General features: G+C 39.8%; 1 protein-coding gene across 6 annotated transcripts in view; it reads right to left on the bottom strand.

Annotated features, from left to right (window-relative positions):
- GLIS3 (GLIS family zinc finger 3) overlaps positions 1 to 23,427 on the bottom strand; it is a 174,703-nt gene that overhangs the window by 124,888 nt on the left and 26,388 nt on the right. For all 6 annotated transcript variants that reach the window (XM_065047226.1, XM_065047224.1, XM_065047225.1 and 3 more), the window contains exons 2-3: positions 8,860 to 9,067; positions 1,829 to 2,954 (exon numbers count right to left, since the gene is read on the bottom strand). In XM_065047226.1, coding sequence (XP_064903298.1) covers positions 1,829 to 2,954; positions 8,860 to 9,067 — 1,334 coding nt within the window. The remainder of the gene's footprint in view (positions 1 to 1,828; positions 2,955 to 8,859; positions 9,068 to 23,427) is intronic.

Here is a 23,427-nt window from a genome sequence, read left to right as displayed (position 1 = left end):
CAGAAACCATCAGCACATAAAATGCTCACACAATTACTAGTGTGTGATATCACTAAGGTGACTAGCTGCAACCGGTTGCCATTGATTATAGTGTGTCTTGACACACTACATGAAGAGTGTTCCTCCCAAAGACCTATGAGTTCTGCTATATTCTCTGCAATAAATCTGGATGGTTCACATAATGTAACAGATGTGTGTTTGGCATTTTTCCTTCCCTGCTTGTCTACTAGACTGCCTCTTATTAGTCTGCAAACTACAGTGGACATAGACTTTTACTTCATAATGATTTTATCAGAAGAGACATCATACACACAGAACCAGAAAACAAATTATAGAAAGACCCGAGGGTGAAAAATAAAGATTATGAATGCATTGATTTGATTTATCACTTTAAAGCATAAATTCATACAGGTTTGGTGAAAGATTTCTTTTGCATAATTTTTTTTTGTTAATTACAGAAATTATACTTCATTATCATCTTCTCCCTAATATCTCACTTAAAATCTGTTTAAAACCTGAAATGGTATTAATATCGTAAATGTCACTGCTTGGTGAGAAAGATATGAAGTGTGGCTGAAGTAGCATTTCCTAAATATATTAAGAGACCCCCAGACCATGGCCCCTTGGCATTAGAAAACCAAATATGTTTTTCCAAATTCATACCAGTTGTGAAATGGTATAGGAAGAAAGCAGCAAGCTGTTTCATTCCTGCTCTGCTAAAGAATGCCACTTCTGCATGCTTGTCCCAAGAAAAGGAGCCCATGCTCCAGATTTACACCAACATTATGAGGGTTATCATGTTACCCTGAATATTTCTGCATCTCATTACACTTCTAAACATGAAAGCTAGATAAGCATGCGGCTGCTGCTTCTGATACGCAAACTTCTTGGCACTATACAGCACTTCTTGCTGAAGTTCAGTAAAATTAATCACACTTTTTATTGTTTATGAAAGCAATCTCTGAGCAGCTAATATAGACACATCTCATTTTTTTGTGGCAAAGCATGACCTGGCACACACTTTAGTTTAGGGCTCATCAAGTAAGCTCATCGTGATCCAAAATACAGACTAGATATATAGTCAATCAAGAATCTGAATTACAGAGATTATAGATGGTTCACTGGAATCTAAACATGAACGGATTCTAGGGTTTATTGGATTGATTATCACCCCATGTGATTACATATGGAGAGACTGACTTGCACTGACCCTAAGAAAAACAGCAAGAAAAACATGACTTTGGGTTTTGAATGCTCACTGCTGGAATCTGTGAACAGAGAAATTGTCATGTGTTTTCTTCCTATGGTATTCATGGAAACGGGGGTGTGGGCCTCATTTTTGTTAGTAATGAAACAAACAACTGCTTTAAAAAATACCAAACTCTTCTCAGTTTCTCATGGTAACATTATGCAAGATCTCACATTTTCCTCATGTCAAAAAGGAGTAACATAATGCCAGAATATTTCAGGATAAATTGTGCCATTTATTCTGCAGCACTATTCCCACATGTGTCCTTCATGCAGGTACTTATGTACTGATGCTACTTAAGTTTTGCTTTATCGAGGTCTACTGTGCCACTTTTGCAATCCAAAGTTTTTAAATTCAGAAAATAAAATTTTGTGCAAACCTATCTGTTGATACATATCAAATTAAATAATACCTTTCCTTTCTATCTAGGTGGAAAGATGGAGTGGTCATTCACCCACACAGACTAGTTAAAAAGCACACCATTAACTACGAAAAACAAAGGCAGAATTACAACTTCTCTCTATTTTCATGAGTAATGGAGAACCTTTTCTTGGTAAGAGAGACAGAATTCAGACTTACTGTGCATTTGTTGGGCTTCTCTCCTGAGTGGACTCTCATGTGAATCAGCAGTTTATAACGGGCATTAAATGGTTTGTACCTTCGTGGGCAGCCTGCCCAGAAGCAAGTGAAGTCCTCTCCCTTCCTCTGGTCTATATGGATCTTCTCTATGTGCCGCACAAGTTCCTCTCGCTGGTCGTACAGCACGCCGCAGTCAACCCAGTGACAGCCATGCTTGCCACTGAAATCATCCAGCTCACCGTCTTCATCCAGCAGGGAGCCAGGGGCAGACGGAGGTACGGGCACAGGGTGAACGCGACCGGGGAGGCTGTGTGGGTGCCGGTGCTGGTGAGCGTGGTATGGTGGGGGTGGCCCTTGTGGGGGAGGTGGCGGCAGTAGGGGTGGAGGAGGCACGTCAACCATACGGCCTGAGAAGTCACCCAGCCGTTCGTTTTTCAGGACACCCAGCAGCTGGTTGTCCGCAGGAGGCAGGCCCTGCTGGATCACCATGTTAGGTGTGCTGGCCATCTGCAGGCTGGCTTCCTCCAGCTGCTGCATGCGCTGGTACTCGCCCGCCCCGTTCTCAGCGTACCCCGGGAAGGTGACGTTGCCATTAGCCATGAGAAAGCCCTTCTGGGCAGCTGGAACAGAGCAATTTTGGGGTATACAACTTCCTCTCACTCCCAAAAAATGCCCATAGACCTCAGGCTGTGGGGAGATACTTGCTGGTGATGTCCTGGAGCTGTTGATGTAGGCCACCAGAGAGGTTGGGGATGTACGGATGATTGTATTGAAGTCGATCCCAATGCCGTCAGACAGAGGAGACAGAGAGACGGCTCTCTTTTTGGAGCGGGCTGATTGAGACCGGGCTGAAGAATGGCAAGGACTAGAGTAAGGGGAATGGTTATTCTCCATGCCAAGCAAGTAGGACGGTAACGAGTTATAGATGCAGTTGCTGGACTCAGATGTTCCAGGTGAAAAATTTAGTAAGTCCCCCAGCTCACTGTCATTTTGTAAATCTTGTTCAGGAGGAACAGAAGGAAGTGTCTTGTACCCATGTGACCACTCTTTCTTAATGGTCAAAGCAGAATGACTTTCTGACAAGTTTAATGTCGTAGAGGCCAGAGATTCACGTGACAAGAATGACCTGAAACAATGGCACAATAAAGTAAGCAAGGAGTTAAACAATTCAGCAGTTCAAATTTCATGTCTATATACCACTATAAAATCATTCTTCTATCTTCACACACACATAAATTTAAAGTAATGTGAGGAAAGTTCTCCCTAATTTTAGGTACTCAACTTTAGCCCTCTCAGTTAAGGTACCAGCAAGCTTACACAGGCAATACATATGCAACAAGGTCACTTTGGAAACTACCTTTAAAATTTCAAGATTTTGAATAAAAGTTGCTGTTAAAGTTCTTTATCTGTTACTGCAGAAATCAATGCTGTGGTGTAAATGGGTTTGGGCTTCTGAAACCAGAGCATTATGTTCCTGCCTTTTATGAAGCTCATATTGATTTGAGTTGACTACTATTTTTGCTGGCAAAGAACAGGAAGAAAACTGATTAATAAAGAATAAATATTTAACCTGAATGACTTTGTCAATTCTAATGCAGGCAAATAGTATTCTCTACAGAAACAGCTTAAGTTTATACATACAGATAATATCTAACTTTACAAAACAAACTAAATAAATGAATAATGTAGAAGAACTGGTTGAAGGGGTTTATTTAGTTTTGATTTGATGATTTATTTGCTTCCAAGTCAGCAATCAAAATTTTTCACAAAAATGTACTCTTGCTGTTATCATTGGTTTTTCACAGAAACATTAAGAAATCTGTTCATGCTGCAAATGTCCTACAGGTAGCTTTTAAAAACAAAACAAAACCAAACCACACAACAACAACACACTCACAAGCCCTTGAGCATATTTTTTTCTACAGAAATATATAAAAAAGAAATACAAGGACATCAAGGTCCCTAATTCATAGCCAGAAATGCTGGGTAGAGGCCAAGTAGATTTTTGTCTTTATGTTTCCAGTTCTCATCCTGGTGGACTTGGATTTCCTGTCAGCCAGTGGTGCTATCAGTATACTAATTTATATTTTTAAGGGGCTGTAACAGTAGGAAGAACCAGATCTGTACCAAGATGAACCTGGGGATCTCACAGGACAGGGAGTTAATTCCTGGGTTTATTATTTTCATAATACACTTCTGATGAAGCAAGGCATTTCAATGGTGGACCAAGAACATAAGAAAGTTGATTTATCTTCTAAATCTAAAACACGTTTTTGAAGGTGGACAAGTCAATCACTGCTTCTCAGGTTCTCAGGTTCTTCTCAGCTTTCTCAGGAGAAAGAAGATACACAATTGTTCCTCCTATCATACAAAGACTTCAGGGGGTCAAATTAACTTAAAAAAAGACAGCTAATAAGTGCTAATGGGTACCTTAAATACTTCTTAAATACTTCTTAAAGCTCCAAGTAAACAGTATATTAAATATTTACATGAAATAATCCAAACAACCAGTCAGGCAGGGAAGGAATAATATATTCTTACTTACAAAGGTATGTTCCTATAGTCAGTTATTTATATTTCTTTTACTGCAAGGTTTTATGCTGTGACAAACTTTAGATTTCTAAAAGAGAAAATATGCAGCATAAAGGAAGTAAATAAAAACAAATCTCTTTCTTGATCCAGATAGTTACATCAAGCACCTTTGAGGAAGCACTTCTACTTATTTTACTTGCCTTTTTTTTTTTTTTCTAAGGGGGAACCAAGTTTCTATGTCTGCTCAGGGTAAGCAATACCTTCTGAGCTCTGCAACACCTTCTTATAGAGACTGCTTCAGGAAACAAGGATCCACAGGGCAGATTTGTTAAGGCTCATAATTGCATTCTATGTCTGCACCACAGCTCTACTGCAGGGACTGCGGCTTTGTTAGAAATATGTGAAACTACTTATTTGAGAATAGGTGGTAGGCTAAAACTGGGGATACAAATCCCATTTAAAACACCAGTCAAGGCAAGAGACCAAGAACAGCTCCTGAACAATGTCTCTGGTGATATTCCCAGTGAATATGGCACTGTTTACTAGATTTCCATTGTTTTGCTTGGTAAATCAACTTTTCACGTCTGAGTTCTGTGGATTACCTTTCAATTAGATAACCAAGGTTGAAGCAATCTATGAAAACACCAGGTAAAGTCATTCAGACAAAACAAATGTATGTAGTTTTCCACATTTAGCCCTAGCCACAGAGTTCGAAGCTGAAAAATCAGTGTCTTTGTTATTTTATTCTGCCCACCACACAAGCACTCCCTGAGTCCTACTACTTAACATTACAGCAGTTCTGGCACTTGACTGTCAACCAACATGAGGAAGCAAAAGTCCTTTTGCAGTGACCTTGATTTAAGGGCTGGCTTGTGCTGCCAGAACACAGCTCAGTCATTGCCAAAGAGCTGGAAGAGAGGAACTGGTGCTCAGGACACCCTGGCTGCCCCTTCAGCCCCTTTTTGTCTAGAGGGGACGTTTGGCACAGGCTGGAGGGGAGAGGAACCAGTTTGCAGGTGCTGTGTGTGTGTGTATTGAGATGGCTGACAAACAACAAAAATGTATTTTTTAAATATCTCCTAGACTTGCTGTGGTGACCTATGGGACAGGTGGGTGAATGCTCCTTTGCTCAAGATACTTGCTTTGTAACCGATGGTTGATTTGCTGTATCAGAACAGGAAACATCCTGTTAACATCGATTGTCAGTACAGGATACTGTTACAGAGGTTATGTTACTTCATCAGGGTTTAAACAGCACTTTCAAAACAGAAGGCTGAAGAAAAGCACAATTAACATGCTAGCTACAATTTGCATTGCAAGAAATGAGAAAAATGGGATTGCTATACCAGGTTAATCTTGTATAAGATGTAGATCTAAAGGGATAATTATTTGTGAAAATAACTGATCCAGGCTGTTGGGCCTGTTATCAACGGGCTTTGTTAAAGCACAGTTCATTATGGGGCATTTAAATCATGTTAGTATGCTGGGAACCCAAATACAGATCCACAGTCTTCAACAGTGCAAGAAAAGTAAGTGAGGTTTGATTTTTCCATGCTAGGCTAAATATATTTATATCTGGAAAACACAAATAAGGGGGGTTTTGCCAGTTTGGTTATTATTTTTATTTTCTCTTTTATTTTCTAAAAAAATCATGCATCAATGTAATAAGTCTATTTTTGTAATTTCAATAATTTTAGATGCACAGAAGAACCAGTATCATTCAAAAAAGCTACTAAGGCCTAACATAAGGGGACATATCCATCAAAAAGGCTGAAGAAAAACTGCATTTTAAAAGTCTCGTAACAGGAAAAAAATTAAAAGTTGGCCCAGAATTTCAACAATACAAGAAGTAAGAGCCAGAGAACCTGAAGAAGTTTGGTTCTCACTTAACCCTCTAAATTCAAAAGTAACAAAGATTCCAGCTCCCAAAATAAAGAAGAATTCTCTAAAACCCAGCCTGCACTGAGACTAAGTAGTATTCCGTGGGAAAATAAACACACCTAATATGAAAATGAAGAGCCAGCTATACCATCTGTGCCAGATTCTCAGATGGTATTAACTGCCATGTCTGTTTACTGTAATCTAAACTAGCTGTGAGTTTGGATCAAATCTTTTATGAACATCTACAAGAGATTCCTGCAACTACTTTCTATTCTCTCCCTGCGTAGAAAGACCACACTGTCAAATATAACCCAGAATATTAAGCATAAACATGGAAGAGTTAAAATTATGTTTTCTTATCTTTTTGCATGGTCTTCTATTTTACTAGCCAAGAACCCTTTGCTCTTTCCTACGTCCCTTTCTGACTTGCATCAGAGTAAAGGGAAGTATTATATCTGGTTTCAAGCAGCATAACAGAATATTCTGAAAAGATTTCTGGGAAAATCTCAAAAAATACGGAGGAAGGTCTTCTCCCTCATGGTCTGTATACACCAATATATGATGTTATCTGTAGCAAAACTCCAATTTTGCCAACATTTTTCTTTCTTCCATCAGTAAAAATCAAGACAAGTCACTTTGGTTTGGGTCAATTCAGCAAATAATCAGGTTTGGATAGAGTTGCCAGAGGATGGTTCATGATGCCCAAGAGATGCAAACCAGAGACACACTTAGCTCATGACAGATTATGGAGTCAGTTTAGGCAACCAGTTTAGGCAAATGCAGTTTATTGCTGAAGCAATTAAGATATATATATATTAAAAAAAAAAAAAAAAAAGGGTGTTTCAACAACCCGTGAATTTAAATCTGACTTTAAACTTGTTTTGCACCATAAAGTGGTCAATTTGAGGGCAAAATTGCTGAAATGGACATTCTTTGGGTGACAAACTAATTTTATGACATCTTCATTGATAAATCATTAAAAGAGACTAGGGACGCTAAAGCCTCAATTCTGCCAGAGTTTCAACTTCAATTCACCCTTAGTAAATGTTTCTTCAAAACAAAAACAAAACTGTATAACTTAGTACTGACACAGTACACCCCACCACACATTCAGATAAAAATAACAGTCTTCGGAACCATACAGGAATGCCTAAAACTTATTAAATAAATAATAATTACTTAACGGCATTTTCGTATCATCAGTTTTTTTCTGTCTCAAAGGCATATCTCTGGATTTCTCATTTGTCATCATGTTAGCACTGAGTGGTTCTCCCTGACATAATTACATAGGAAGCACAATTAATTTTGTGAATTGTCCTGGGGGAACTCAGTCTTCACAACTGAAGTGGCAGAAATGTCACAAACTACCTGCTAGTAGCGGGAAGCAAGGTTTTCTTCAAGTTACATAATATCAATTTTAATTACTTCAGTAATATTCCTTGGCTTGTAATAAAGTGATACAGCAAACTGTAAACTGTTTTGAGAATAAAGACTCTTGTGGCCTTTTGTAAAAAAGAACAGTTACATTTCAACTCACTAGGCAACTATTGCACAAGACACATCTACTAAAGTGGGGACATGGCTTCTAAAGTAACACACCAGAATGTTTCTCACCATATGTTTAACTAATATCCAAGTATGTGCTTAATGTATTTATACAGAGGTTGTCCGAATAGCTATTTTCCCTTCATTTTAGGAAAAAATTATTCACAGAAAGGGTTGTCAGGCATTGGAACAGGCTGCCCAGGGAAGTGGTGGAGTCACCGTCCCAGAAGTGGTTTAGAAGGCGTTTAGACGAGGTTCTTAGGGACAGGGTTTAGTGCTAGAGTTGGGTTATGGTTGGACTCGATGATCCTGAGGGTCTCTTCCAACCAAAATGATTCTATGATTCTATGATTCATGTTTGTCTACAATACAGCCAAAATCTCAAAACTTATTTAAGCATTTAAAAATCAATTAACCAATATTTATCTGCGGTTTAAGGCAACACTTACAGGAAGAGGCCACAGTTTTTATGAAACTACCAACCAGAGTTAGGAAAATGGACAAGTTTCAGGAACACAAGTCTAACACAGATAAAGTTAACTGCTGGCTCTGTGCAGACTGGGAACAATTGATCTGATTAGCTTAATTATATAAACAATTAAATGATTTGAAAGCAAAGGTATTTGTCGAAGAGAGAGGAATACTAGAAGGGCTTTTATTTTTTCTGGCATCAAGGTTACTTGACAGGCACCAACCTAACACTTTTAGCACTATGGTAAGCTTAAAATACATCACTGACCATGAAGATGCAACACATGGACTATTTCTGCTTTCATCCTCTATAACATTTCCAGTCCCTAGTACAAACATATAGTTAAGTGACTATAAAAATCTTTATCTAACAACAAAGCCCTATCAAACATTGAAAGTGTGTAGGCAAATTTCACCCATTATTTGAATGATCCATACAGTATGATTGTAGCTAATGTGAACTAAATTGAGCTGAATTAAATTTCCTGGGGCATAACAGAGCATAATTTAGGCCATTTTAATAATCAGAGAGGTTGCATTTAAATTACAGAATTAAAATACCATCTTTTTAAAGTACTGAATATAAAAAAGTAACTCGGGACCTTGTATCTGATGGAGAAGCACTCAGGCTGGAAGCATCCATAGACCTCTGTAAACTAGGGCTGATCTGGTTGCATGCTGTTGAAACCTGATTAGCAGGGGGTGAAACAGGTCCCATCTGTTGAACTGTCATGGGACTGCTGGTGGCTATTGCGTTGTTGCAGCTGCCTTTTCCAGTGGACTTGCACACGGGTCCATAACCAAGCCCTCCTAAAAATAAAAAAGGCAGGTTAGTATTCATCTCCCAGGACCCCATGATCAGGCCACAGAACTCACATCGTTTTCAAAAGTAGAAAAAGTAACTGTAACTGACTGTTTTCAGATGAAAATGAAACAGAGGACCAATACAAGGATTTTGAAAACTTCTCCAAGCAAAAAAAGCAACATTCTAACGGAGAATTAATAAATTATGCACATTTAAAACATGTGCTGTAGTACATAAACTAAAGACCACACATCAGAGATAAAATATCAGAAAAAACACCTCTGGACGAGTCCAGGTAAAAGAACAGCCCTGATCTGAGGACAGCCAAGCCATGAGCACACCTTTCTCTGAAGAAGGAGGGACCAGAGAACCCAGGGAGGCTGCAAACACCACTGTGCCTACCAAACTGCCCAGCTCCGAGTCACTGCAGACCCTTCCATCATTCCTACCACTACCCATCCACAAAGCACAGGGACAGTCTCCGCTCCAGGGCAGAGTTACAGCTGGAACCCAGCGTTCCTCAGAGGCCTGGGGAGAGGAATTTGAGCTGGATCAAGCATTCTGGACTTTTTTCAAAAGGCCACAATCTGCTCCTAATCACTGCTGCCATGACTCAAACTGGTGGCTATTATACAGTAGCACGAGATGATTACGGAGGTAGCTGGCAAGTGGGATATTATCTGCAAAAGGCTCTGTGTACTTTCTGTTCTGATTTAGGCCACAGATGGTGGTTTACAATATACTCTGCGTTAAAACACATCAAGTTGAAACAGTTAAAATGCAGGTCATAATATGGAAGCTGTTGGCTACCTAGCAAATTCTCATCACAGCTGAAAATTAATAATGAGATTATTCACTTTTCTAGCTGCCCCCCTGTGTTCAGACTACTCCCCAAAGCAGGACAGCAACATCAGAAGAAACAGAGATTTCAATAAGCATTTCCATTTACACCATTTTCTAAATTAGATCTACTTTTGACTCAGTTGTACAACTCATTTACTCATTTTTCTCACTGGCATTCAAACTGGTTGTGGACTTATGGCCCTCACAGTCATAGGAAGAAAATCCAAATCCTTCAATGTCCTCCAGATCAAACAGGATTACCTTAAAAATTTGCAACTCACCCTAGAAATTTCAAATTATAGTTTGTTTGGGTTTTTTTTTAAAAAACTAAAAAAACAAGACGATAAAGAGATATGTTTGCTCTTGTTTCAGAGGTCTGTTCCTTTTTGCATTTTTTTCAAATTCTTCTTCTCTTTGACTAAATAGCAACACCTTACATATGTGTGAGGAACACATTCACAGCTTTCTTTCAGTCCACTGGGATCCTAAGTACTTCGTAAATTCATGTACAGATGTTACAAGGTGACTGCATGATCCACCACCAACAACATGTACTCCTTGGGAAGAAAAAGAGCTTGCTTACTTCTACTACATCAAAACATAAATTACAAATACAGCATCTGGCTGAAAACTCAAGGGGAAGGATGGAAGAAAACGTTTAATAACCCATCCTAAAACTAGCTAGAAGGACTGGAAATTTCTGAGGACAAACATGTAAAGATTGATTCCTTCTACTGAACTTAACTCCACTGTGGGTACCAGAAAAAAAAATAATAAAATACAAACCACAACTTCTAAGCTTTGTGGGATTATTGTGCCCCCTTAATAAAGATGTCCAAGTAAATCAAAAGAAAATGGGAAGACATTTTATTTTCTTTCCTGTGCAGTAGTTGTTATTTTGAACTCACTAAAGCTAAATCACTGTGCTACTCAGTTGTCACTTTTACAATGTTACAGAGTGCTAAAATGGAACCAGCTGGCAAAATTAGGGCAAAAAGCATAAGTTGCCACTGGCAGTAATATGAACACTACTCCTCTTAGGAAGAGTGGGTGGGGTGAAGTTAAGAATTTACATGTCACCAAATATATATTGATTCTTCCTTGGATTATACCATAATGCCCTTCACTCATAAGCCCCTTTCAACAAATTTCAATGGGTAACAATAACATCTACTTTGTCATATCCAGGAAATCATGGACTGTGCACTTGTAAGGTTTTCATTTAGGGTCAGTCCATATGTCATCTAGTCAGTTCAAATAACCATCTGCAACCATACAGTGAAATTGCTATTTATACACGATTAAACACGAGCTGCCTGGAACTCACTTGTCAGAAAAAAAAAATCCCAAAAGCAAAACCACAAAAGGGAGCCGTGTCAACCCAGTACAGTTACATACAGAACGTGGCATCCTGAAGACATCCTTGTTTACCTTTTAATTATAGGGTCTGCTCATATTATCTGTGCATAAAAAGCACCTTGGTGATGCTGAGAACAGCTAAGAGAATTTGTTCTGTAAGGATGAAGGCTAAAGATGGTCTGGTCACTGTTCACTGATAGGAAAAAATCAGAAAAGGAGTACTGTGGAGAGATTGCATTACTGGGATGACAGGCAAAAGAAATGCAAGACTCTGGTCCTGATAAACATTTGCCTGAGCATTTCACTGATGCAGAAGTGGAAGAAAAATGCTTTGTTCTTTTTATCACTGATAAACATTTGCTGTTATGGGGAAAAATTAAAAAGTCTTACACTTAAAAGGTGGAGGTGAGGAGAAAATTTAACCAAGAAATAACCATTAACTCCCACCATCCAAACGGATCGCAAAGTAAAAAACTACTGGTATGAAAAGCAAAGTCGTAACATTTTATCCACTGTTTCATACATGCATAAGTATGCCAAAAGACAACCATTAATACCTTGTCTGTGCCCTGCAGCTCACAGAGCAGTATTAGCTTGATCAGAATCAGGTGTGAGCATATGCACAAGATAGGAAGCTTATGTTGGCTTTAAGCCAGCTGCAGGATTACACGCCATTTCTGATCTGGCATAAAGTTAAATGTGTGCAACATGGACATCCGACCTGCCATGAGCCTGCTTCTGAAAGGCGAGCTCTCAGAAAATGTGTCTACAAATGCTGAATAAATGTGAACTGGTAGAATGCCTGTGTCCCACATTGGCACCTGGCATCATATACGCATAGTACAAGATGAGCCTTCTGTCCAGGTTTGCTGTATCATTGACCCAAAGCCTGAAAATTTCAGGATGGTGAAAGGACACCCAGCAATTCCTTCATGTGTTGAATCCACATCAGCAGAGATAAATGGTAACTTCTTTGGAGACATCAGTGGGTTTTGAATGAGACTGTAGATTCTGGGAAAAATACGTGGACCTAATATTTTAAATGAGCAAGAGAAGCAATTTCTTTTCTTACACACTAAGATGTATATCAGGAGATAGTCCAATAAAGGCAACAACAGTTGAGAAAGTAGAATCAGCCCTGAGCTGGCTCACAGGAAGAGCTACGTTTGATTAGCATGTTATTGATTCCAAATATACCACACATAAATCGAAATTGCTCTTTATCAATAACTAACAGTAACAGTTAACAAGTATCAGCAGTAAAAATATTTAATGGAAAAAATTTAATCCATTTACTTCCTCATTCGCTAGCATGCCTATTTTTCCTGTTTATTCTCCATAGCTGGTTAATAGCTAAGCTTCACTCATCATTGGCATGCAAAAAATATTTCACTGCAATCTTCTGAAGCACGTTCAAAGAATACAGAAAAATACAACTACTTTAACCTAGGCTCACTGAGTTTCAGAAGATATTATCTTTTTTCATATCACTCTCATACTTTCTGGAGGCAGACTCCAAAATTATTTCCATTTAAACACATTTTCTTTTCTCTTTTCTTCATCTCCAAGTCAGGAGTGCCGACTTGTTAATTCTGCCAAGGTTATAACATGAAACTGCTTCACCAAACCTTTCAAATTGTAAACTAATGCTTCCCATGTATAAATCATAGTACAACAAAAACATACAACAACAAAACCAGGTTTAATTGTTTGGTGTTCTGAAATGCACAACATACCGAATACACAGCACCAGATCAAATTCAATCACCTCTTAGATCAATGTGTTCTGCAATAACAGAATCAATCAGGATGAAAGAAAGCTATTAAAATTACCTGAAAATCTGTCCTGTTGTTACTGTTAGAATAAGAGCCAGAAATAAAAGAACTGCAACAAAAGAGCAAAAAGGTAATTTCCCTAAAGGATTTTCTGTCTGTTGACATACAGTAGTTAAGAGCTTCGGAAATAGTCGGTTTTAAAATTTCCCTTGTAACTGGCTTCCAGTGTTGTTAGTGTGGATTCTGTATTCACCAAAACCAGGAGAAAATGGCACACTCAAAAAAGCATACCGTAAGACAATAAATACTAAAAAGGACAGAGAGATCAAAGTAAGACTGTGACAATGTATTCTTATACAGGTTACACAAAAGTCACCAAAACACCTTCGAAACAAATTTGGGTTGGTTGGGTTTTCCACAACACACTGAATCATCTGGATGTAGCAGTCCCCAGCCACCAGACACATCTCTGCCGTGTTCCACCACATACATCTCTGCCGTGTTCCACCACACACGTCTCTGTCGTGTTCCACCACACCCGCAGGGTTCTTGGCGCCCTAGTTGGAGGGGCCCTGCAGTAGCTACTGACTGAAGAAACTCCAGGGTTTGCTTGGTACACTTGTTTCCAGGTGGGAAATACCCCAATATATCTCTCCTTTAGACTGATATACAATTCCTTTCAGGTCTCCCCTACATCAGTTTTAGTCATATTATTAATGATTACTAGAGAGCTATCACTTATTCCCCATGTCCTTCAACACAGTGGCCACCTTCTGTTGCTCCCACCACCGGCTAAGAGACACTGTTGCATGCCACCTACCTGGAGAGACACACCAGCCACAGGTAGTGGATGTCAGACCACTTCAAAACTTCCTTAAGTGTGTTAAAGTGGAGCTTCAAAGGGGTTAAAGAAAGGCAGAATAGGGGGCAGATGGCCACTTGCCTCCCTTCGCGCGGGACCAGCCAAAATCTTTGCCTATTTGGGAATCTGGGCTCCTTCACACTGGTATCATCTTCTGAGCCCAAGTCTTTTTTTGGGAGATGTTGAAGCTTGTAGATTAACTACAAAAATTCAGTCAAAATTACATTAGGTATGAGCAATTTTTGTACAGCATGCAATCTGGAATTTTTCAGGGTACAAGTAAATTACTAAACCATGGGTCAAAAAGTTGCCAAATTGTGACTTCTATTGCAAACCTTGTGAAATATAGTAGTTTCTCAGCTACACTGCACCACACAGACACTACACATAAGTGCAACTGTGATTACTGGCTTTTATTTTCTTAAAAAATAATTAAAAAAAAAAATAAAAATCAGGGCTTTCTAAGTTAGAGAGAAAATTCTGAAATTGAAATCCTAAAACCTCACTTTTTTTAACCTCATGGCTATGATCTTAGCTCATGGTTTTCTTAACACTTACAATTAGCAATGCCATGTTAGAAATTTCCTCCCAAGCCTTTGGCAGTGTCCACTCTGAACAGTGAGTCAGACGATTTATCTGACTAGTATTGGCAATTCCCATGGTCTTAACTGTTTGCAGAGACTCAACCTTTCCAAGAAAGAAAAATAATCTGGAGGAAATAACACTAAATAGAATTATATGACCACACTGTATTATGAGAAAACATTATGTATGCACTTTAAAAGCTCTCCCTGCATTGAATCTTGAAAAGGCAGTCTCTTTACAATCAGAGTACGCTTGGTAAATTAGCTTGCACTAATTTCCACTCTATTTGCCATTCATTGTATGAAGTAATCAAGCATGTACTTTCAGCAACTCTACTGTGAGACAAAAGAGACTGACAAAGCACAATGAAAAACAATGTCTCCCTTCAAGTGGAACCAAGGTAGAAAATTATCCAGAACTGACCGGTGAAAACAATACCTCACAGGTGATTAACTTAGCTGGTTTAAAGCAGACAGCAGTGAGATCACCTGCTTCTGTGGAACACTTTAACCACTAAATTTAAACAAATGAAAACACTGGTCTTGTAATGACTAAACTAGGAATATATTATGAAACAGTCGGGTTCAGGAAACTTCCAGGAGAAAACACACAGTGTAAAAGAAAGATTTTCAATTAGATCTGCAGACATTTATAATATCTGATATTAATTCTGAATTGGTTTTATTCATACCAGGAAGGCCTCACACTTATTGAAAGACTATTTTGAAAGCCACTTTGTTTTCTTATTTTGTGTAAAAAGTATGAAGTTATCAGTTAACTACTGCAAAGACCAGTAAATGTTTAACTGAACTAAAATATAAATGTTTCAGCTGCAATGAGTAACATCTTATTTGTTATCAGTGACATTAGATGACTTCTGATTTTGTCCCTGTTATGATAATACACAGTATGTGCTCTTCTATTGCAGAAAACACACAACTTGTCAACTTTAGTTTGTGCTACCACCTCCCTTTAGTATCAGTTACTCATACCAGCTTCTGCTAAGTTTCTATCCACAAAACTTAGCCAGAATCAATACACTGTGAAACTTCTCCTAATCTTCTCAAACAACTGGTATGAATCAAGAAAAACTCTACAAATAATGTAATACATTACTCTGCTAGTATATTAATCTAAGGGTGAATAATTACAAAGCGTATCAATAGGAATCCCTACATGGAAGAACCATTTTGGAAAGAATTAATTTACTTTCTATTTTCATAGTATCTGCACTGAACTAGATGTGAAACAACATGTCTCCTTGTGCAAGAAGAGCCAATTATGGAGGGGCAACAAGAAAACACTTTAGAAAAATAATTCTCTGGACTCTGTAACACTTATCTCCCACAACAACTTCTAGCACTGTTCAGCCTTCATGGCACATTTTTGCTTTTTTTCGTGTTAGAAATACATACTTAGCATTTTTCCCAGTAATTCCTGAAGCTTTTTCCTCAATTTTAATTAAAAGATGCCCAGATCAGATAACATCTGTTATCTCAACATCCTTAGTGTTCTAGAAATTGCCATGTAGGAGCTTTGCTATCTATAACCACAGGCACATGCAGATCCATTACTGAACGGACTTTATAGTTCCAAGTACTGAAGCAAGGCAGCATAGCATCGTACCTCTTGTTCACACAGTAACTTCTGTTTTCTGGCTGTTTATTGTACTATCTAACACAGAGGCAGCCTTCCTTGTGCACACCTTACAGAATCACAGAACGTCAGGGATTGGAAGGGACCTCGAAAGATCATCCAGTCCAACTCCCCTGACGGAGCAGGAACACCCAGATGAGGTTACACAGGAAGGTGTCCAGGCGGGTTCTGAATGTCTGCAGAGAAGGAGACTCCACAACCTCCCTGGGCAGCCTGTTCCAGGGCTCTGTCACCCTCACTGTGAAGAAGTTTCTTCTCATATTTAAGTGGAACCTCCTGTGTTCCAGTTTGTACCCATTACCCCTTGTCTTACCAATGGCTGTCACCAAGAAGAGCCTGGCTCCATCCTCGTGACACTCAAACTTTACATATTTATAAACATTAGTGAGGTCACCCCTCAGTCTCCTCCAAGCTAAAGACACCCTCAGCCTTTCTTCATAAGGGAGATGCTCCACTCCCTTAATCATCTTCATGGGTCTTCCTATACTCACTTGTCCCGTCAGCCTGGTTGTACAGGCAGTGAGTAACGCTGGGAAGAAAGATGCAGACCCCTTCCTTCCTCCAAGCCCCAGGCACAGGGAAGATCTTTTGTCTCCTTTACTCACTTAGACGTGGGGATGACAGCTCCATCCTGCAGAGCACCAAGAATAAGTGGACACACATCAAGTTTACACCGCCTTAACAATCTATGACAACTTCCCCCCAGAAGCTGGAGTCCTGAGCAGAGGAAAGAAGAGCAAGGAGGTTGATTTCTACCTCCAGCATGAGCCAGGTCTCAGCCTCTGCACCATAACATATCACTGCCAGTCCACATTGCATGTCCTGATGCAGCAGGAGACATCTGGTCAGCAAAAAGCGTGCAATAAAGGATTTGTTCAGTGTTAAACTGTAATCTCATGTGAGGCTCGCTCTCTAAATCTTTATAGATTTACCTTTACATTTGACCACTGCTTCTCAAAAAAGCATCTCTTTAAGAGACCAAAATACACAAGCAGGAGAAGAGAAGAATAAATGCCAACCTGTTAAATACTGATACTAATTAAGAATGAGTGGCAAATGTTAACATGGAAAGAACTGCAGAAACTGGCCCTTGCAGTATGCAAGCGGGAATGTAAGTAACCTGCAACCACTTTCAATGTGTTTTTGTTTCACAGACAAAGTCCATTGTTCAAGGATACTAAAGGGTAATTTTTAAAACTGCATTGTCCCTAAGTTTCTGAGCACTACAAACAAACAATTTTCCCTTTTTCCTTTGCATTAAAAACAAAATAATGTCTAATATTGTTTCTTCTAAAAGATAATACGAGAATGTTATTTTAGTTGTCAGTTTAACCACGCAGAAATAACAAGCATACAGCCCACATAACGTATGTATTCTAAAAAGCTTTGTACTCCGTTAATTTGTTTAACTATTGCTTTCATGGTTCATTTAAAAGTTTCATGATTCATTAAATATCAACATATTTTATCAGTTCAGAAAGCTTTTCAGTAAAAATACAATTGTCTTTTCAAGTGATAATCTTGCTAACTTATATATACATTTCAACCATGTCTATCAGACACTATCAAAGTCTGAATTGCTGCAGTAGCAGTATCTCAAAGCATTATGCAAATCTCATGCCACACACAATGGATTTTTTTTTCCCCTGAAGCAAAAGTATTTTCCAAGAAAAATAAAATGGTTTTGACATGTGTCATTTACCATTTAAAAAGTTCCTTCACTGATCTCTGTTTGTTCCACCTTCACAACAATCAGCTCAAACAAACCTTGGATTCAGTAGTTGTCACTGTTTTGTCAAAAGCCCTTAAGTTCAGAAAGTCAGGAAGTCATGCCCTTAAGAAAGTGTAAAGATCAATGAAACTAATAGTTGCAAAGATATAGACACCAAACAGCTAAACGCAACTCAGAAAAAAATCAACTTCTGTCATTAAGAGAATATTTTTTCTGCCATAAAGTTTTACTTACTTATGCAGAGTATGCATTTTCTCAATTCAGGATATAAGATTACCTCAGAGCAGTTTAGAAGAGCATTTTCCCGACTGAGAAATTACTCCTTAAAGAGTCCACCTGCATGATTAATTATCACAGCTTCTCTGGAAATTTCTACTTCCACGTGCAATCTTGTTCTATGAAATATATGGTCAGTAAGGTGCCTTGCAATAATAAAATGACAGTGGTTCTTATTATTTAAGTTGACTTTCAGAGGAGGCCACTATCAGCATGCTTTATGTTACAGCCTATTAAGATTCCTTAAAAGCTGAAATGTTATTACATCATGGTCCAAACAAAACCTTTCACTTGTCTTTCCACTCTTATCTCTTCAAGTCAATGAGGCAAACCCTGGGAAAATTACACAAACAACCACAAATATTTAATATCTGTATTGTCACTACATGCTTCCACTCCTCTCAAAGATTTAGACATTTTTCTTTCAATTTCATTCTTTCATAGCCCAAGACATGCTAATTAATCAGAATTTCCCAGGTCTTTTGTTGTTGTGAACAAAAATAAAAGATTTTTAAAAGTTCATTCCATCTTGTTAAAGTGAGTCCATCTATCCTCCACAAAGCCAGGATACTAAGAGGGAGGATTAAGACTACTTGAATGGCTTAGGCCCCATAAAGACAACCCCAGCTCATGCCCTTAGCCGTCATCCTTGCCAAAACTGATTTACAGAGAATGACATCTTAACCACAGCTATGACTCTGTGAAGAGGAGGCTGCTGCGTTGGCAGGGCTGGGCATCCAAAGTTGGCTACTGAGTAAGGCGTGATGCAAAGACACAGGAAACCACACTGGCATACCAACACAACCATGTGTGCACGTCTGCAAGGGCCGTCTGAAGGGTGGAAAGAAGTGTTCATGGACAAAGGCATAAAAAAGGCAAAATCAATGTGTGCTCTGCTGACACGAAGCAGCTTTGTTAATGGGTAGAAACCCACACAAATATCCTGATGGAGACTGAAACCTTTTTAAGAAGCTTGTTGTCCCAACTATGTATCTCTCCTCCATGCCTCTAAAAAAATCAAGCAATATCCATCTTTACATTAGTTTGATCTAGAGAATGCGCTATATATCTAAGAGTAAAATGTTAAAAACTGATTATGTGATTTTTGAGAACTTCATCCTGTTGACTTTCATTGAAGTTAAATTCCCAAGCACATAAGTCATTTTTATGAACAGAACACGGCCTTATGGGATGGTTAGGTAATTTTTCAAACTTTTTACATATGCAGGTGTTCACGTATTCTTCTTCATATAATTTATTGTGTGTTTCTTCAGTATTCAGGCTTGACTTTCATTAACTTGCAGGGATTCTCTGCAATTCAGGGACTGCAATTCCCTGAAGTTAATGTGAGTAGGATGTAAATCAGCACCTCTTGCAGCCAGCTGTGGTTGTATTTCACTGTCACTGAAATCTATGCTCTGTTCTAGAGTTTGTAAAACTTTATGCTAAAAAAAACCAAAACATATTTGCTTTTTAAGTACTTTTGATGTCCCCTGCATGCTATAGATGCAAATCAAAGCCCACTCCTCTTCCAAAAGCCTCTAGAAGACTTAACAAGGCCAACAGAGTTAAAGCACTTATAACTGAAGACAATAACCAAAACAACGGTTGTAGAATTTTTACTTTTATATGCCTAGCTCCTCTTCTTCATGAAGCATTCAAGAATCAGATCTGCACAAGCAGGCTGAATGGAGTGTGGATTTGTAGTCTGGGTTTGGGAGAGTTTTCAATGCCCAGATGCGGTAGGTTGACCTTGACTGGCTGACAGATGCCCACCCAGCCAGTGTCTCAGTCCACCCCTGCACAGGGGAAGAAAATAAGATGGAAAAATTCCTGTGCCAAGATAAGGGCAGTTTCATTTTAAAGCAAAAGCTGCATGCAGAAGCAAAGCAAAATAAGGAATGTATTCACCACTTCACATAAGCAAGCAGGTGTCTAGCCACTTCCTGGGCACAGTACATGTTGATGTTGCTCAGAAAGACAAATTCCATAACCACAAATGCCCCTGCATCCTCCTTCTTTCCCTCAGTTTTTATTGCTGAGCACAACATCACACAGTATGGAATATCCCTTTGGTCAGTTGAGGTCAGCTGTCTGGGCTGTGTCCTCTCCCAACCTCTTGCTCACCCTCAACCTACTGGCCTGTTTCTTGTGGTGTAGAAAGCCTGGGCACTATGCAAGCACTGCTCACCAAAAGCCAAAATGTTGCTATGTTATCAACACTGTCTAGTCATAAATGCAGAGCACAGCAGCATATGGGCTGCTACAAAGAAAGTTAACTCCATCCAGCTAAATCCAGAATACCCGATATAGAAGAAACCCAAAGAAACGTCAGGAGACTGCTCTGAGAAAGGCCAATGTGTGAGCAAGCGCCTCAGTGGGGTACGGAGGGTAAGCACTTTGCCAGTGAAAGTCCGGACTGCAGGATTACTCCAGACTTCAAATTTACTTCCAAAAAAATTATCAGCGTCTATTTTAAACAGAGGAACACTTTGTGATTTTATTTTAAAATATGGGAGAAAAAGTGAAATTAAACATTAGACAGGTAGGAAACATTCAGTTTTCTGTTCAAATACTGGTGTTGTGGGATTTCACAAAACTTGCATTTTCTGGAAAGAAAATCACTAGTTTCATAACCATGGATGTCCCATTGGTTTCAGACAATAGCAAGGACTTTGAAAATTAATAGGAATCCCTTCCTTCTATTCACTCTGAATAATTCTTTGAAAGCAAATGCCTGCTCTTAAATCATCATTAAACAAAGGTAGTTGCTTTTTTAATCAGCAGCCATTTCTTAAAAAGGATGTTTCTGCATGAGAAACCCAAACAAAGAGGAATCCTGAAGCAGATTGCAGCCAAAATTGCAAACTGAGCTGCCTGTTGCAGGTACCACAGAGGTGTTCTCATTCCCTAATGAACATCCTTTCCAGGACTAAGAGCAGCACACCAACCACAGCCTGCCCTTTCGGTTGCTCCAGGAGGCTGTAAGGTAATAGCCCATCTCATACAATTTTCAAAGCAAAAGCTAGAACTTGGGGCAAGCAGTCCAGAATAATAACTATCTCATAGGAATATGCATGTTCACAGGAAAATATAAGCCATCAAGTTTCACATAAAACTTCCAACAGCTGCTCCAAGGTCCTGTCTTTAGGTCTGGCATTACTTCCATATAAACGCATGAAAGAGGGAGGCAGTCCTGAAGGGCAAAGGAGTCCATGAAGGCTGGTCACTCTGCAAGAAGGAAATCTTAGAGGCACAGGAGCAGGCTGTCCCTGTGTGCCGAAAGGCTGGCTGGCAGGGAGAAGTCCAGCCTGGCTGAAGAGAGAGCTTTGGCTGGAACTTGGGAATAAAAGGAGAATATATGACTTTGGAAGAAGGGACAGGCTACTCAAGAAGGTTACAAGGATTCCATGAAGTTATGCAGGAAGAAAATTAGAAGGGTCAAAGCTCAACTAGAGCTGAGCCTTGCTACTGCTGTAAAAGGGAACAAAAACTATTCTTTAAATACATCAGCAACAAAAGGCAACTGAGAAGAATCTCCACCCTCTGGTGGATGTTGCGGGAAACATAGTGACAGAAGATGAGGGAAAGGCTGAGGTACTAAATGCCTTCGTTGCCTCAGTCTTTAACAGTCAGAACAGTTGTTCTCTGGGTACCTAGCCCCCTGAGCCAGAATACAAGGATGGGGAGCAGAATGAATCCCCAGTAATCCAAGGGGAAATCTTTAGTGATCTGCTACACCAACTAGACACACACAAGTCTATGGGGCCAGATGGGATCCACCCAAGGGTGCTGAGGGAGCTGGTGGAGGTGCTCACCAAGCCACTTTCATTTATTTATCAGCAGCCCTGGCTAATCAGAGACATCCTGGTTTACTGGAAGTTGGCAAATGCGACATTCATCTACAAGAAGGGCAGGAAGGAAGATCTAGGGATTACACACCTGTCAGTCTGACCTTGGTGCCGGGGAACATTATGGAACAGATCATGCTGAGTGCCATTGCATGGCAAGATACAAGAAAACGAAGCTATCAGGCCCATTATACATGGGTTTAGGAAAGGCAGGTCCTGCTTTACCAACCTGATCTCTTTCTATGTCAAGGTTACCCACCCAGTAGATGAGGGAAAGCCTGTGGAAGTTGTGTACTTGGACTTCACTAAGGCCTTTGACACTGTTTCCCACAGCATTCTCCTGGAGAAGCTGGCAGCTCATGACCTGGATGGGTGTTTCTGCGATGGATAGAGAACTGGCTGGATGGCCCAAAGACTTGTGGTGAACGGAATCAAATGCAGCTGGCCAGTCACAAGTGGTGTTCCTCATGGTTCAGTACTGGAACAGTTCTGTTTAATATCTTTATCAATGATCTGGATGAGGGGATCAAATGCACCCTCAGTAAATTTGCAGACAATATCTAGCTGGGTGGGAGTGTTGATTTGCCTGAAGGTAGCAAGACTCTACGAGGGATATGGACCTGCTTGATTGATGGAGTAAGACCAATTGTATGAGGTTCAACAAAGCCAAGTGCTGGGTCCTGCACTTTGGTCACAACCCCAGGCAGTGCTACAGGCTTGGGGAAGAGTGTCTGAAAAGCTGCCTGGCAGAGAGAGATCTGGGGGTGTTAGTCAACAGCCAGATGAACATGAGCCAGAGTGTGCCCAGGTGGCCAAGAAGGCAAACAGCATCTTGGCTTGTATCAGGAATAGTGTGGCCAGCAGGACCGTGGCAGTGACCATACCTCTGTACTCAGCACTGGTGAGGCTGCACCTCAAACCCTGTGTTCAGTTTTGGGCCCCTCACTACAAGAAAGACATCGAGGTGCTGGAGAGAGTTCAGAGAAGGGCAACAACACTGGTGAGGGGTCTGGACCAGAAGTCTTATGAGGAGCAGCTGAGGGAACTGGGGCTGTTTAGCCTGGAAAAAAAAAAAGGAGGCTGAGGGGAGACCTTATCACTGTCTACAACTACCAGAAAGCAGGTTGGAGCATGGAGGGTGTTGTCTCTTCTCCCAAATAGTAAGTCATAGGATGATAGGAAATGTCCTTAAGTTGCACGAGGGGAGGTTTAGATTGAATATCAGGAACAATTTCTTCATAGAAAGGGTTGTGAAGCACTGGAACAGGCTGCCCAGGGAACTGGTAGAGTCACCTCCCTGGAAGTGTTTAAAAGATGCATAGATGAGGTTCTTAGGAACATAGTTAAGTGCCAGAGTTAGGTTATGGTTGGACTCAGTGATCTTGAGGGTCTCGTCCCAACAAATTGATTCTATAATTACACGAT

This window comes from Columba livia, chromosome Z, assembly GCF_036013475.1.
Source record: "Columba livia isolate bColLiv1 breed racing homer chromosome Z, bColLiv1.pat.W.v2, whole genome shotgun sequence".
NCBI lineage: Eukaryota > Metazoa > Chordata > Aves > Columbiformes > Columbidae > Columba > Columba livia.
The sequence above is the reverse complement of the archived record's forward strand: the minus strand, read 5'-3'. Positions and strand labels throughout refer to the sequence as shown.